The sequence below is a fragment of the Myotis nattereri genome (genome assembly GCF_964212035.1).
Source record: "Myotis nattereri genome assembly, chromosome: 5".
Taxonomy (NCBI): domain Eukaryota; kingdom Metazoa; phylum Chordata; class Mammalia; order Chiroptera; family Vespertilionidae; genus Myotis; species Myotis nattereri.
Genome location: NC_138080.1, coordinates 28,095,184 through 28,108,371, shown reverse-complemented (window position 1 = coordinate 28,108,371; position 13,188 = coordinate 28,095,184). Strand labels below are relative to the sequence as shown.

Below are 13,188 nucleotides of genomic sequence, written 5' to 3'. Positions count from 1 at the left end.
TAAGAACCACGGCCCTAGAGCAATAGCATCCCTCTTCTGGCCCACTGTGCTACAAGGTGGGCTTTCTGGAGGCCATCAACTCCAACAGGGACTGGTTCCTAACAAATGTGGAATGTCACAGGGTTGTGAATGGTCCCACCCAAAGGCAGCACTTTTGCTGGCCTCTGCTTGGTGTTGCCACTTAAGTCTCTAGACCCAGGCAATCAGATTCAGAATGTGAGACCTGGTAATTTTAAGTGTTAATTAATACTCAACCATAAATCCAAATGGAACACTCCTGCTACAGTGTGGGAGACAGTTCAAGTGGCCCCTTAACTTACACTCCCATCTCCTGTCATCCTTGGGAGGCCATGGCCACCAAGCACTCAAACTGGCGCCATTCCCATAGACAGACTAGGTTTCCACCTCAATTCTCTAATGAGAGCACATGTAGCAAGGCCAGGCTGATTCCGGTGAGGCAGGCCGAATCCATGGGAACGCAAATCCCTGGGGATCATCCTGGGTGCTTTGCTACCCAAGTTCCCAGAGGGAAGAACAGGGTGCACCTACAGGGATATGGCCTTTTCCTCCCAAAACAAAATCAGAGGGTACAGTCTTTGGATGGGGCTAGTACGCCCCCCTCCCACTCTCATTAGCCAAGCCTTGTTCCTTTACAAACACAACTGCGGCCAGCACACAGTTTTAGACAAAAAGCACTTTATTTAACAAAAAAGAAAAAAGAAAAAAATGGGGATGGGGGAAGAAAAGTTATAGGAAAGTACAACGTGCCTGCTGAAACTATTTTATATTTGTTTTCTTAAAAAAAAAAAACAAAAAAAAAAAACCCAAAAAACACAACACAAAGCTTGTAATTTCCAATCACCATTATCAGGGTTTACAACATCTATAAAGAACAAACATCTGCTTCAAAATTCTATGGGGGCAGGTGGGAACAGAGAAAGAGAGACGGCACCCAGCAGACATGGGGAGGTTTTGTTATCATTTATTTGTGAAGTTAAAAACGAGCGATAAAAAGTAAAAACTGCCATACAATTTTTTTTTTGTTTTGTTCTCAATTTGTTTTCATTTTCAATGTCCTCTTGAACAGATGAAACATGACAGACCAGTCCTGGGAGAAGGGACGCGGGAGGGGAGGGCTGCGAGAAGCAAGCTAGGGCAGAAGGAAGAGCGAGAGGAGCAGAGAGGCTGAGGGGCTTGACTGAGATAGGGCAGGGTATATGTGTGTGTGTGTGGGGTTCCCTGCAATATCAACACCTGGTCCAAGGAATGTTCCAACTCTAACTAAAAAGGAAAAAAAAAAAAAAAAAAAAAAAAAGCAAGAGTGACTTTTTTTCCTTTTTAAAAGTTTATTTTAAAAACATGAAGAGGGCCAAGGGTGGCAGGGAGAAAATAAGTTTTCCTTGAAAGAAGCAATTTAGGGAAGACTGGGGGGTGGGATATAGAGATTTTTATATATATATATAATTTTATAGGTTTTGTTTCACTTATTGTGTTTCTTATTAAAAAAAAATTTTTTTTTTTGGCAGAGATTTAATTCTCGCTATCTTCTATGGCTGGCTCAACATGAAGGATCCCAGTTTTGAAAGAAAAAGAAAGGATGTGAGACACAGAATGGGCGAGAGAGTGAGAGCCAGGCATGACCTCCAAGCCACTCAGAGAGGGCTCCCCTGCACCCCACCCCCATGTCAGCCATCGCTCTCTCGCCTAACAAATGGAGGAAAAAAAAAAAAAAAAAAAAAAGCAAAAACCAGAAAATAAGCCCCAAACAGAACAAATAATAAAAGAATTTTCACAGATGAAGAAGTTCACATTCATTCGATTCATTGAGCCTGCGGAGAGGGAAGAGATAGGAATTGGTCACTACGGGGAGGGGGAGGCAGAGGCGGAAGACCGGGGGATAGTAAGGAGGGGGCCAGGAAGCCCCTCTCCCACGCCAATGGCTAGCAGGATGTGTCTGTAACTGTCTAGTCAAGTGCTCCAGGGACTCAGCTGCAGTCAGACTGGCTCCTTGATGGAGGAGGAGAAAGAGCGACACAAAGGCAAGAAGGAGAGAAGCAGGGGCCGCGGGAGAAAGAGAAGCGAAGTCAGGGTCTGCAAGGGAGAAGGTGGTGGGTGGCTCCCGGCGCATCACAACATGAACAATCTGAGATCACGGTGTCCCCACAACACCCCTGTGAGGTAGGTTGGAACGTGGCAGCGATCATCATGCCCACTTCACAGACAAGACCGGGACACAGACACGGGCGTGACAGCAGAGGCTGAGCCCAAGGGGCCAAGCCCCTTCGCAGGCTTCCTGCATCCCTGCTGGAGCCAGGGCCACCCCACACTGGGGCTGCCTGCAAACAGTCACTTGGACACCGTCAGGGAGAAGACCATGGGTTTAAAAACAAAAAGAACAAAAGCCAAAAAAGTAATGCAGAGGGGAAAAAATATCCATTTTCTTCCCAAGTGGCCAGATTTTGAGTTAGCAGCCAGGATGGTGACCAAAGTGCAGTGCCCGGGCTGCCCCCACCCCCAGGACTACCCACCAGTTCAACAGTTCCACCTTTTATCTGTCTCGCACTCGCCCCCAGCATCACGACAGCATTACACAGGAACAAGCGAGCCGGCGGAGGGAGGCCTCTTCTTTAACCTCTGGACCCAGCGCACACTTCCCCTGGCTCATGGGGACTCCCGGAGACCTCCAGCCACACGGCCCCCGCTGCAGGCATCAAGGACACACCCCGCAGGGGAAGGGATTTCCGGCGCTACCCACTAAGGCAGGATGGACGGTGGCTGGGGGTTGGAAGGAAAAAGGAGGAGGAGGAGGGTGGCAATTCCCACTTGCCTGCTGCTGTCCCTGTTGTGTGGGTGGAGGCTGGGGGCCACCAGGACCTGGGGTCTGTCCGTAGTAAGCGGCTTGCTGTCGGTAGTATTCAGCCCAGGCGGCACTATAGTCCGGCTGGGAGCCTGGGGGAGCTCCTGGACCCCCTCCAGTGGCCACTTGAGCTGTCAGGGAGGAGAGGGTGAGTGTGGCTGGGCAAGAGTGGGGGCCTGGCCCTGCCTTGCCTCAGGCCCCACCAGTTCAGCCTGCTTTAAAAAAACATTATGTTGAAGTACAACCATGTTATATTAGTTTCAAGTGTATAAGTGATTCGCCATATAAATTCCTTAGGATGTGATCATCATACTAAGTCATTGTACAAAATCATAATAATGACTTACGTTCCCTATACTGTACTTGCACCCTCTATTTTTTTGTATAACTCACCTTGCTTCTTGTAGTACTCCTCCCAGGCCTTTGTGTAGTCCTGCTGTGGGGGAGCTCCAGGCTGCTGGGGCTGCTGGCCTGCAGGAGGCGGGCACCAAGGTCAGACGACAGCAAGGGGACACAGCTGCCTTCTTGTGCCCTTCTGGCTGATTTGAGCCCATGCAGCAACCCACACACTCACCGATCTTTTTGTAATACTCTTCCCAGGCCTTAGTGTAGTCTGACTGGCCAGCAGGTGGGGGCTGAGGGGGCTCGCCCTGGGCAGGTGGAGCTGCGGGTGCAGGTGCGGGGCCGGGCACGGGGCCTGGGGGCTGCTGGTAGTAGTGTGAGTAGTAGGCAGCCCAGGCTGCGTTGGGGTCTGCGGCGGCTGCAGCGGCTTTATCTGCAAGAGGAGGGCAGTGCAGGCTGAGAGTTGACACAGAAGCCAATCCTGGGCCCAAACCCTGCGCTGCCCCTCAAATGGGTAGCCTTACTTACTCGGGTCATGAGGAGCAGGTGGTTGCCACTGGGGGTAGGTATTGCCCCAGCCCTGGGGTGGGTACTGGTGAGGAGGGGGACCCCCAGCACTGTAGGATGAGAAAGATGGGGAACACATGAGCGGAGGTTGCTCCTTTGCAGGGTAGAGATGGCTAGTAGGAAGAAGGCCCAAGGAAAGATGTGAGACAACTAAATGCATAAGATCCAGGCTATGAAACAAAGTACCCCAAAATCAACATGCCGATTTGTGCATGGGGTGGAGACCAAGGTCAACACCTATTTCATCTTATAAAAGATGGTGTCTGTGAAACAAAGCTGGAATGGATTGTGTTTGGGCCCAAACAATCATTGCTTCTGAAAGATGAGGATGGACCTCTTGGTGGTAAATGGAAACGGGGCCTGTCGCTTTTCTTGCCAGCATATTGACACCCATGTCACAAATCCCAGGCAGCTGAAGAGTACTCACTGAGGGGGAGCCCCTGGTGGCCCCTGATTGAAGGGCCCAGGATTGAAGGGTCCCATGGGGCCGGCAGGGCCTGGTCCTCCTGGGCCTGGTCCAACTGGACAGAGGGGACCCTGGAAGGAGAATGTGACAAGGTCAGTGGTGGGAGTCAGGAGTCAGGAGCCGGACTCCCAGAGCCCTCCATGAGCCCACCTCAATCTTCTCCTCGATGAGCTGCTTGGCATGATCAATCTGCTGGGGCGAGCCCCGGATAATAAACAGTTTAAAGTTGGGGTCCCCGTTGGGCGGCAATTGCCGGGAGATCTCTACAAAGGCGCCCGTCTGCTGGTTTATGGCTTTCACGTTCTCACCACCTGCAGGGGACACAGGCAATGAAGGGAGGGAGGGAGGAATGAGTGGGTGAGGGATGAAGGGCAGGGAGAGGCCTCCTCACCTCGGCCGATGACTAGCCCACACTTGTGAGTGGGGATGGAGAAGGTCATCTCCCCACCAGGCGGGCCCCAGTTGCCTTGGCCCCTTCCTCGGCCACGGCCCCCTGGGGGCATGCCAGGACCCCCTGGAGGACCTGGGGGACCACTCTGCAAGACAGGGAGATGGAGAATAAATGTAGGAAGCCAGGCACATTACTCTGCCCCCACCAGCTCTTCTCACCTACCCCATGCCACCTACCCTAAGGCTCTGGAGGAGGTCATTGATAATCCGCGCCGCATGCTCGCACCGGTCTGGGGGCCCCATTATGTGAGCTATCTTCTCAGGACCTGTCCCATCATCTGAGGCCAGCATCCAGAGAGCGGAGACACGGATTTAAAAGAGAAGCACAACTCCAAACCACCACACCTCCTCAGGGCAGTACTGTGCCAAGCTAGGTGTCTGAGACATCTCAGACTCAGTGCCGCTCGCCTCACTCCACGTACTCAGGAGTGAGGAAGGAGGCAGGCAGGCCCCATGTCCCCAGAGAAGAAAACTGACCAGCTGGGCAGGGAGGTAGCTGAGGCTTCTTTCTGCAATTAGAACCCCCAGAACTAACAGATGCATTTCATAGAACTAAGAACAACAAATCTCTGAAAAGCAGGAAAGGGGTCCCTCCTCCCCACAGACCTGCCCTCAGACTCTCACAGGCTTGGCAGGAGCCCAGAGTTGGGTCAGTGATTTGATCCAGCCCAGTGCCCAAGTTACCCAGGCTGCCTAGTTGAGACAGGCTACTGGTGGGGGAGAGGGATGAGATAGATTCAACAGGAGAGGAAAACACAGAAAGTGTGCCCATCACCAACTCTCTCACGGGGCTGTCCCACAGAGGAGAAAGACAAGATCCAACAGTAAAGAGGCACAGCATGCTAACCATGGTGCCAAGCTGCCCACAGTGGACACTCAGGTTGATCTTAAGAGGACAGCACTGGCTTACACATCACACGACTTGGCCCTGACCTTGTTTAAACTGGATCCGCACACCAGCATCATTCTGGATCTTCTTAATCATCTCTCCGCTCCGGCCAATAACCACGCCAACAGAATGCCTAGGCACTGGCACCTGAGGGAGACGCAGAGAGAGGGTCAGCTGAGTTCTGTCCCCATAGCTTTGCTGCCCACTGGACACAAGGAGCCTCTCACCCCCCGCAGAGCCCTCCATCTTCTGGGGGAAGCCCACACTCACATCAATTCCCCCGCCAATCCGGGATCCATACTCATTCCGGTCCCCAAAGCCGCCCTGGTCACGCTCCCGAAGGATGTCCATCACCATCTCACAGGCTTGCTGAAAAGACACAGGGCATGGTGCACATGGCAAGCCCTGCTGCCCCACTGCACCCCCAGCCTCCCATAAACCAAGGGGTCACAGGCTTAAGCTAAGGACTGACACAGGTGCCGAGCTCTATATTTGCCACCCTGAGAGGCAGGCATGGCCAGCAACTCCACTTTCCACATGAGAAGATGGAGGATCAGTTAGGCCACTTGCTCATATACAAACCATTGTTGAAGGGAGAATTCAACACAAGAACATGAACCTTGGGATGACTTCAAAGCCAGTGCTTTTGAAAACCTTTCCACTTTTATTCAAATCTCCAGGCAGCCCACCAGCTCTCCCTTCTCTAAAACCCACTATTCACCATCACCGCAGGGCACACTCACCTGCACTTTGTAAGGATCTCCAATGATCCGAAGGGGCTTGTCAACATTTGTATTCTGGGAACCATCTTGAATTAAAATCATCTTTACTCCAGCACGTTCCTTTAAAACCAATGTCGACTGTCAGTGTAGGACTTTCAAATAACTTTCTGGCGACTAGTGCATTTGGGGCAGGGTCCATGATCAAAAAGGATAGAAGACTGGGAAAGCAGCTGGGGGTGGTGGTGGTGTGCAGACCAGATACAGGATGGAAACTTTCTTGGGATGGATGGAACCTTCTGTCTCCACTCCCTCACCTGTAGCTGTTTGATGGTCTCCCCGCCTTTCCCGATGACAAGGCCAGCCTTCCCCGCGGGGATCATAATCTCCTGCACTGTGCCATTCTGGCCCCCGTTGGAGTTGTCATGGAACTGTCCTGGGGGCCCCCCACGACCCCGAGAGACGATGTCATCCAGCATCATCTTTGCTTTCCTGGGAAGGGGAAGAATGGGGTGCTGTCACTTGAGAGTACTGGCCTGGTGACCCCCCCTCCCCAAAGCTCAAAGCAAAGAAGGTGACTCCCAACACATGCGTTTGACAGATGATGAGGAAGAGAGTACTACGGTCCCTGGGGCTTGGCTGCAAGGACATGGTGTGGGAGTCACCCCCCATTTTCAAAGGGACCAAGAGGACTTCTGCCCACTCCCATCACAATGACAGGCCCAGCCAGGCACTTACTGGACAGACTCTGGGGCTCCTGTCAAGGACACACTGCGCTCAGGGAGGCCACCACTGTCTGGAGAGAAGAGGAGATAGGGTCAGTGCCTTTCCGGGCCTGCAGACCCTGGAAAGGCTTTTAGTGGAGATGAGGAAACTTCCAGAACAATCACCAGCCACTTTTGCCACCATTCAGCAGCCTGACAAATCAATTTACCTCCCCAAACACCTGGGAGGCTGCCCTATGCAAAGCCAAGGTCAGGAAGCTTAAAGTCCAACAAGGGAGACAGAACTTTTAGGGGAAAAGATGAGGTAGGAGAGGCAGGTTCTGGAAGGTTCAAACCCTGGACCATTTTTGCCACCACTAATGATCACATGCACACCCTCTAGTTAACAAACTCCACTCTGCTAGAACAAGGCCTCAGAAGCAGACTCCTACAGAGGAGCAGGCAGAATTGGGATTCAAACCCAGGCCCACTCTCAAAACTTTTCTTTCTAATGCACCTTCCTGCCTCCCATATTCCTGTCTGGTTTCCACTAGATGTTTAGGTGGCAACTTAACATAATGGTTCACAGCAGACCTGGAATGAGACAACCTGTGTTCAATTCTAGATCTTCCCCTTCAGTTCTCCCCCCACCCATAAAATGGAAACAAAAGTCAGAGCTACATCCGTGGTGCTGTACACTGGAGATACTACACTGAGCCTGGCACATAGAAGGCACTCAATAAATAAAACAAACAAATATGTTTCATGTCTAACGGTCAAGTTAAAAGTGAGAGGAATACTAAAGTGCAAAGAGCCCAGCCCCTGCATTCATTCTGGCGCGAAACTGGCTCACTCATACCTGGAGAGATCTGGACTTTGCAGCCTGAATCTTGCTGGATTTTATTAATCTGTTCACCTCCTCTGCCAATGACTAGGTGGTGAAGAAAGGAGAAAAGTGAGTTACTTTAAAATGGAATACAAAAGAAAAAAAAAAGCAGAGCTGACGGAAGGGGCCAGCACCAAGTAAACAAGGCGATGGTGGGGCCACATGAATATTCAAAGGCGACGATAACCGCTCTTCCAGTCCAGAAAGAACAGGTTAACAGGGGAAGCCCTTTCAGACCAGAGGCTTCTGGGTTGGCAGGGCTTCCAGGACACTGTCCCAGGGCGGGGCTGTGGATATAATGGACACCCCAGAGCACGGTGACCCACACTCACTTAGTCCTACCATGCCGTCTGGGACCCTGTACTCCTCTGTCATTGAAGTCCTGCAAAGAGACAATGAAGGTCAGTCTCAAATGGGAAAGCAAAGGATCTGCCAGAGAAAAGGGCCCCCGATGTTTCTGGCCTCTGACCCTGCTCCCTATGATGGGACCAAGACCTCACAAGCCCATGCAAAATCTAGCAGCATGAGGCTGGGGATCTCTTGTCCCACAGCAGGTCACTCCATTTCTTGAGGCCAAGTTTCCCCGCGCGGGCCATGGAAGGCCTGTTCTGAGGCAGTGTGGCCCCTGGACCAGTGCTGTCCCTAACTCAGGGCGAGAATGAGCACCTGGACACTTTTATAGCAATCTGATAAAGTCAATTTATAACCACGGACTTTAAAAACAAATAAAAAAAGGAGTAATTTTGCACCTTTTAAATTTCATTTTCCAAGCAAATCATTTTTTTAAATTAAATATATCCTTATTAATTTCAGAGAGAAAGGAAGAGGGAGAGACAGAAACATCAATGATGAGAGAGAATCACAGATCGGCCACCTCCTGGCACGCCCCCTACTGGGGATCGAGCCCACAACTCAGGCATGTGCCCTTGACCGGAATCGAACCCGGGACCCTTCAGTCCCCAGGCCGATGCTCTATCCACTGAGCCAAACCAGCTAGGGACCTAGCAAATCATTTTTATTGTATTTTACAAAAATGTTGGCCCATTAAAAAAATAAAAGAAACAATGTGGTCCTTCACAAAGGATTCTATGTCAGATTCATTGAAGACATGGGGTGGGTGGGGGAGGAAATAAGGTAGGCTCCATCCGTTCTCAGGGAACAAGCATTTGCAGAGGATGGGCGAGAAAACCAGCCTTTTCGAGGAAGACAGATGTGTGTGCTTCTGGAGAGTCCCCACCCCAACAAAGGAAGCACCATGGTGCAGAAATCACCATTCTGTCATTACAGGGAAATGCCACAACCCTGTCCTACCTCCAGCCTTGAAGACAGGTAAGTACAGGGATAAAGGCAGCACCTTCTACCCCTCAGTCCACTCTTTGGTGGACCATCCTGAAATGGTGCAGGGCTCCCAGACAGAGTTCTCCCTCAAGACAGTAAGAAAGGCCAGAGACAGCTGACAGACAAACGACATTTTCTCCAAATCACAACTTACCTGGGGGGAGGATGGATGGGTCCAAGTTGAGAACTGATGGCTACAGAGAGAAAATCCAAAGGAAAGATTGGCGTGGTTTCTCTCTGGAACCCAGAACACTACTGACCCCAGGTGCTCCTACCTACATAGGAGCGACTAACACTGTTACAGTCTAAGCCAGTGGTTCTCAACCTTCCTAATGCCTCGACCCTTTAATACAGTTCCTCATGTTGTGGTGACCCCCAACCATAAAATTATTTTTGTTGCTACTTCATAACTGTAATCTTGCTACTGTTATGAATCATAATGTAAATATCTGATATGTAGGATGTATTTTCATTGTTACAAATTGGACATAATTAAAGCATAGTGATTAATCACAAAAACAGTATGTAATTATATGTGTTTTCCGATGGTCTTAGGTGACCACTGTGAAAGGGTCATTCGACCCCCAAAGGGGTGGTGACCCACAGGTTGAGAACCGCTGGTCTAAGCCCTCCTGAGCAATGGAGCATAGTGGACCCTGCTCACAACAGCATAGGCACTGGGTATTTCCGCCTCAATTTCTGGGGGCTATAGGAACCCCAAAGATCACGAAGCCCAGATGATGAACACCTAGAGCCTCCATAAAGGACAGGTGCGCAGTGCTCCCAACTCCAAACAACCTCCTAAGATCCTGAAGTTGCCCTCTGCCTGCATTACCCAACAGACTTACAGTCTCCCTGAGAGGCCAGTTTCTTGCTCTCCGGTTGGTCTGTGAAAGAGAGAGGATGTCAGATGCAGCACCCACCCACCCACAGCCCCCTTAATTCTGATACTGGTGCCACACTTCCTGGCAAACTATCCCCTCTTCTGCTACCCCCCAAAATCAGAGCAGAGACAGGAAAGACCAACCCCTAAGTGAGGCCAGACTTCATCAACCGGCACTAAGGGTAAAAAAGCCCTTTATAACAGGGAAACAATGATAGTGGCATCTGAGTCCTTCTAGCTCAGGATGAGACCTGCCTTGGGCAGCCGGGGTTCTGGTTGAAAGAAGTTGCTGGCCACCCAAACTTTACTCATGTGGGGCCTCAATAACAGTACCAGCATTTCCCCAGCTTACCAGAAGGGGAGAAACAATCTTGAGAACTTACAACTTGGACCCAGCCACAGTCAATCTGCTCTCCTCTCAGCCACCTGATACCTCAGGATGGTGGCCCAACAAAAAGAATGAACAAAGCTGGGATTGCTGAGGTTTTAAAAGACTGAACAGCAGCAGGCTGCCCTCCCCCCACTCTGAACCACATTCAAACAAAGGCACCTCACTCTCTATCCTCCTTCCCCGCAAGTAGTTACCTCCATCTTCCAATTGCCTCTTTTGGCCCCCAAAACTGAAGTCAGGAGTGCTGTTATTCACTGTTGTAGCAGCATCGCCTCCAATTTTGGCTGCGATCTAGAAATGAAGTTGTAAGCAGAGAAGAATTAGCACCAAAAAGCAACCTCCGTGGGGCTCAGATCAACTTCTCGGAATCTCTCCTGTTCTCTTTGCTGTTCGGACTGAGAGTCAGGTTCCCCCTAATTTAGGGAAGAACTTGATGGTTAAGACATTCTAGAAGGAATTTCCACCTGAGGTCTCAGAGTTCAACAGTTAACTCCCTTTCTTGATGGGATTTGGTCCCAAATGGTTTGTGGCCAGACTGTAACCCACACTAACTTGGGGTAAAGGGAACGGAAGCTCAGTGCCACTGAGGGTCCTCGGGTCCTCTCCACAATGCAGCCGGTTCTTCTAGGATGCTGAAGAGCATCATCTCCCTCACCCTCAGAGCCTTAGCCCTTGTGAAACAAATCTCAGGGCAGTTTTTGCTCCAAGGCATCTGAAATCTTCATTTGAGGAAAACAAAAGACCCTTCTGGAGCACATGTTACAATTTAGCCACACGAAGAGCAACTTCAAATACACCCCTATCCAACAAACCTAACACCAGAGTCTGTTTGTGGAAGTATTACAAGTTTCCCAAAGAAACACAAACCCAAAAACTAAGTATCTATCCTTTCACTTCTCAACTATTGAACACTTGGAGCCAAAGCTCTTGGGCTGTCCAGATGGGGCACCCAGCACCAACTCCCCCAGGTACAGCTGCTCAATCAAGACAGCTCAGCGGGCAAGCAGACATAAGCGCACATTAAAACCTCCCATGGCAGGGAGAAAGCCTCGGGCACACTGGGCGGAGCCGGGCGGCCACCTAACGGGACCTCCTACCCTGCCCTGGAGGCGCTGGGAGGATCGGGGGCTGGGGTCTGGCTTCCGGAAAGGGCGGCCAAGTCCTCCCATTCTATGGGCCTCCTCCCCGCCGGGCTCTGGGGAGGCTGGTCCCACCAGCATGTGTCACCTCCATGTTGTCATCAAGACTCAAAACACGCGTTGGGATCCTCCTCTCTTCATCAAAAAGATAGAAGACCACGCTTTCAAGCAGCCGGAAGCATCAAAAAGAGCCAGCTCCGATGCCCACCCTCCCCGTTTCACTGAAGCGCTTGGCCGCTCGGGCAGCGAAAGGGTCCCCTTTCCGTACTCAGGAGGAAGGACTTCTTTTCCCCAAAGTCCCTTCTTCCTGGGGAGCGGGCTGAAGCGGGGCTGGGTTGAGGGCAAGCAGTTCTGTGCCCTGACGGGGAGGTGGGGGCCAAGTAAGACCAACCGGGGAAGGCGGACCCCTTCCTTCCAGAACGGCGGAGCATGCTTTCGCGTACCCGAAGGCGAGGCAGAGGTACCCCCGGCACTCGGGGGCCCCTGCACACCCAGGGACCGCTTGTGGGAATCCCCCGGACGCCCCTTCCCCCTGCAAGGGTCACCCGTGGGGGACCCCACTCGAGGCGCGCGGGGCGGCCCAGGCCCCAGCCTACTGCTCCACGTGACCCCGCGGGGGCCACGGCGCCCCCTTACTCGCGACCCCGTGCGCGCGCGCACGTGACCCCGCCCCCTCCCCCGCCCGAGCGCGCGCCCCTCAGGCCCGCGGCCTCCTCACCTGGCGGGCCCGCTGCACGGCGTCGGCGAAGGCGTCCTTGCGAATTCCCGGGCCGCCCCCGCCTGGGGGCTGCGAAGGGCCGCCGGCCGACCCTCCGCCCGGGCCCCCGCCGCCTCGGTCCCCTGCGCCTGGCGGGCCCTGTGGAGGGCCTCCCCCGGCGCCCCCGGACCCCCCGCCCCCGCCGGCGGTCGGCGGCGGCCCGGGCGGGGGTCCTCCCGTGCTGTAGTCCGACATGGCGCGGCGGGGCCGGGCCTGGCGCGGCTGCTGAAGCTGAGGAGGTGGAGGCGGCGGCAGCAGCAGCGGCGGCGGCTCAACGCGGGAACAAGGCCTCGCTCCACACGGCCGCGGAGCACTCTGGGAACCCAGCGGCTGGGAAGACGATGGTGGGGGGGAGGGACGCCCCCCTCCCGCCGCCGTGACAGACGGCAGGACCGGGCCAATAGGAAGCAGCCGCCGCTCCCCGGACACCAATCAAGGGCTCTGTGGTCAAGCGACCAATCGGAGTGCTGCGGAAGGCACTGGGTAGTAGGCGCTGTGTGACTGACAGCTCTCTGAGGCAATGCGCTGCTGGCTGCCGGCGCTAGGTTGGCCCAATGAAGCGGAGTTCCAGAATCGCGGGGCGGCTTCTGAACCTATTGACCGCTCGGAAGAGTCAAGCGTACAGGAAGGAGGAGCCTAGCAAATGGCTCCTTTGAACACAAGCCAATGAGTGCACGCGGAAGGCGGTTCTTGTAAAGATTGGCAGTCAATTTAATCCAATCCCTTACGAGTTCTGGATGATGCGCTTGGGTTTGGATTGGCTTTTCATGTTAACCATAATCCTTTTCCAGCCTTGACTT

At 52.8% G+C, this 13,188-nt stretch overlaps 1 protein-coding gene across 1 annotated transcript; it reads right to left on the bottom strand.

The window, feature by feature from the left end:
• Positions 1-1,521: 1,521 nt before the first annotated feature.
• On the bottom strand, positions 1,522-12,583 carry KHSRP (KH-type splicing regulatory protein; the record flags this gene model as incomplete). Its single annotated transcript, XM_081091600.1, has 19 exons — positions 1,522-2,988; positions 3,251-3,328; positions 3,432-3,632; positions 3,728-3,816; positions 4,194-4,303; positions 4,383-4,543; positions 4,624-4,768; positions 4,860-4,960; positions 5,616-5,718; positions 5,842-5,940; positions 6,315-6,413; positions 6,608-6,782; positions 7,029-7,086; positions 7,854-7,925; positions 8,213-8,262; positions 9,373-9,412; positions 10,067-10,105; positions 10,687-10,783; positions 12,350-12,583. The coding sequence occupies 19 exons, from the start codon at positions 12,581-12,583 to the stop codon at positions 2,711-2,713; spliced, it is 2,229 nt and encodes a 742-aa protein (XP_080947726.1). The 3' UTR covers positions 1,522-2,710.
• Between the last annotated feature and the right edge of the window lie 605 nt (positions 12,584-13,188).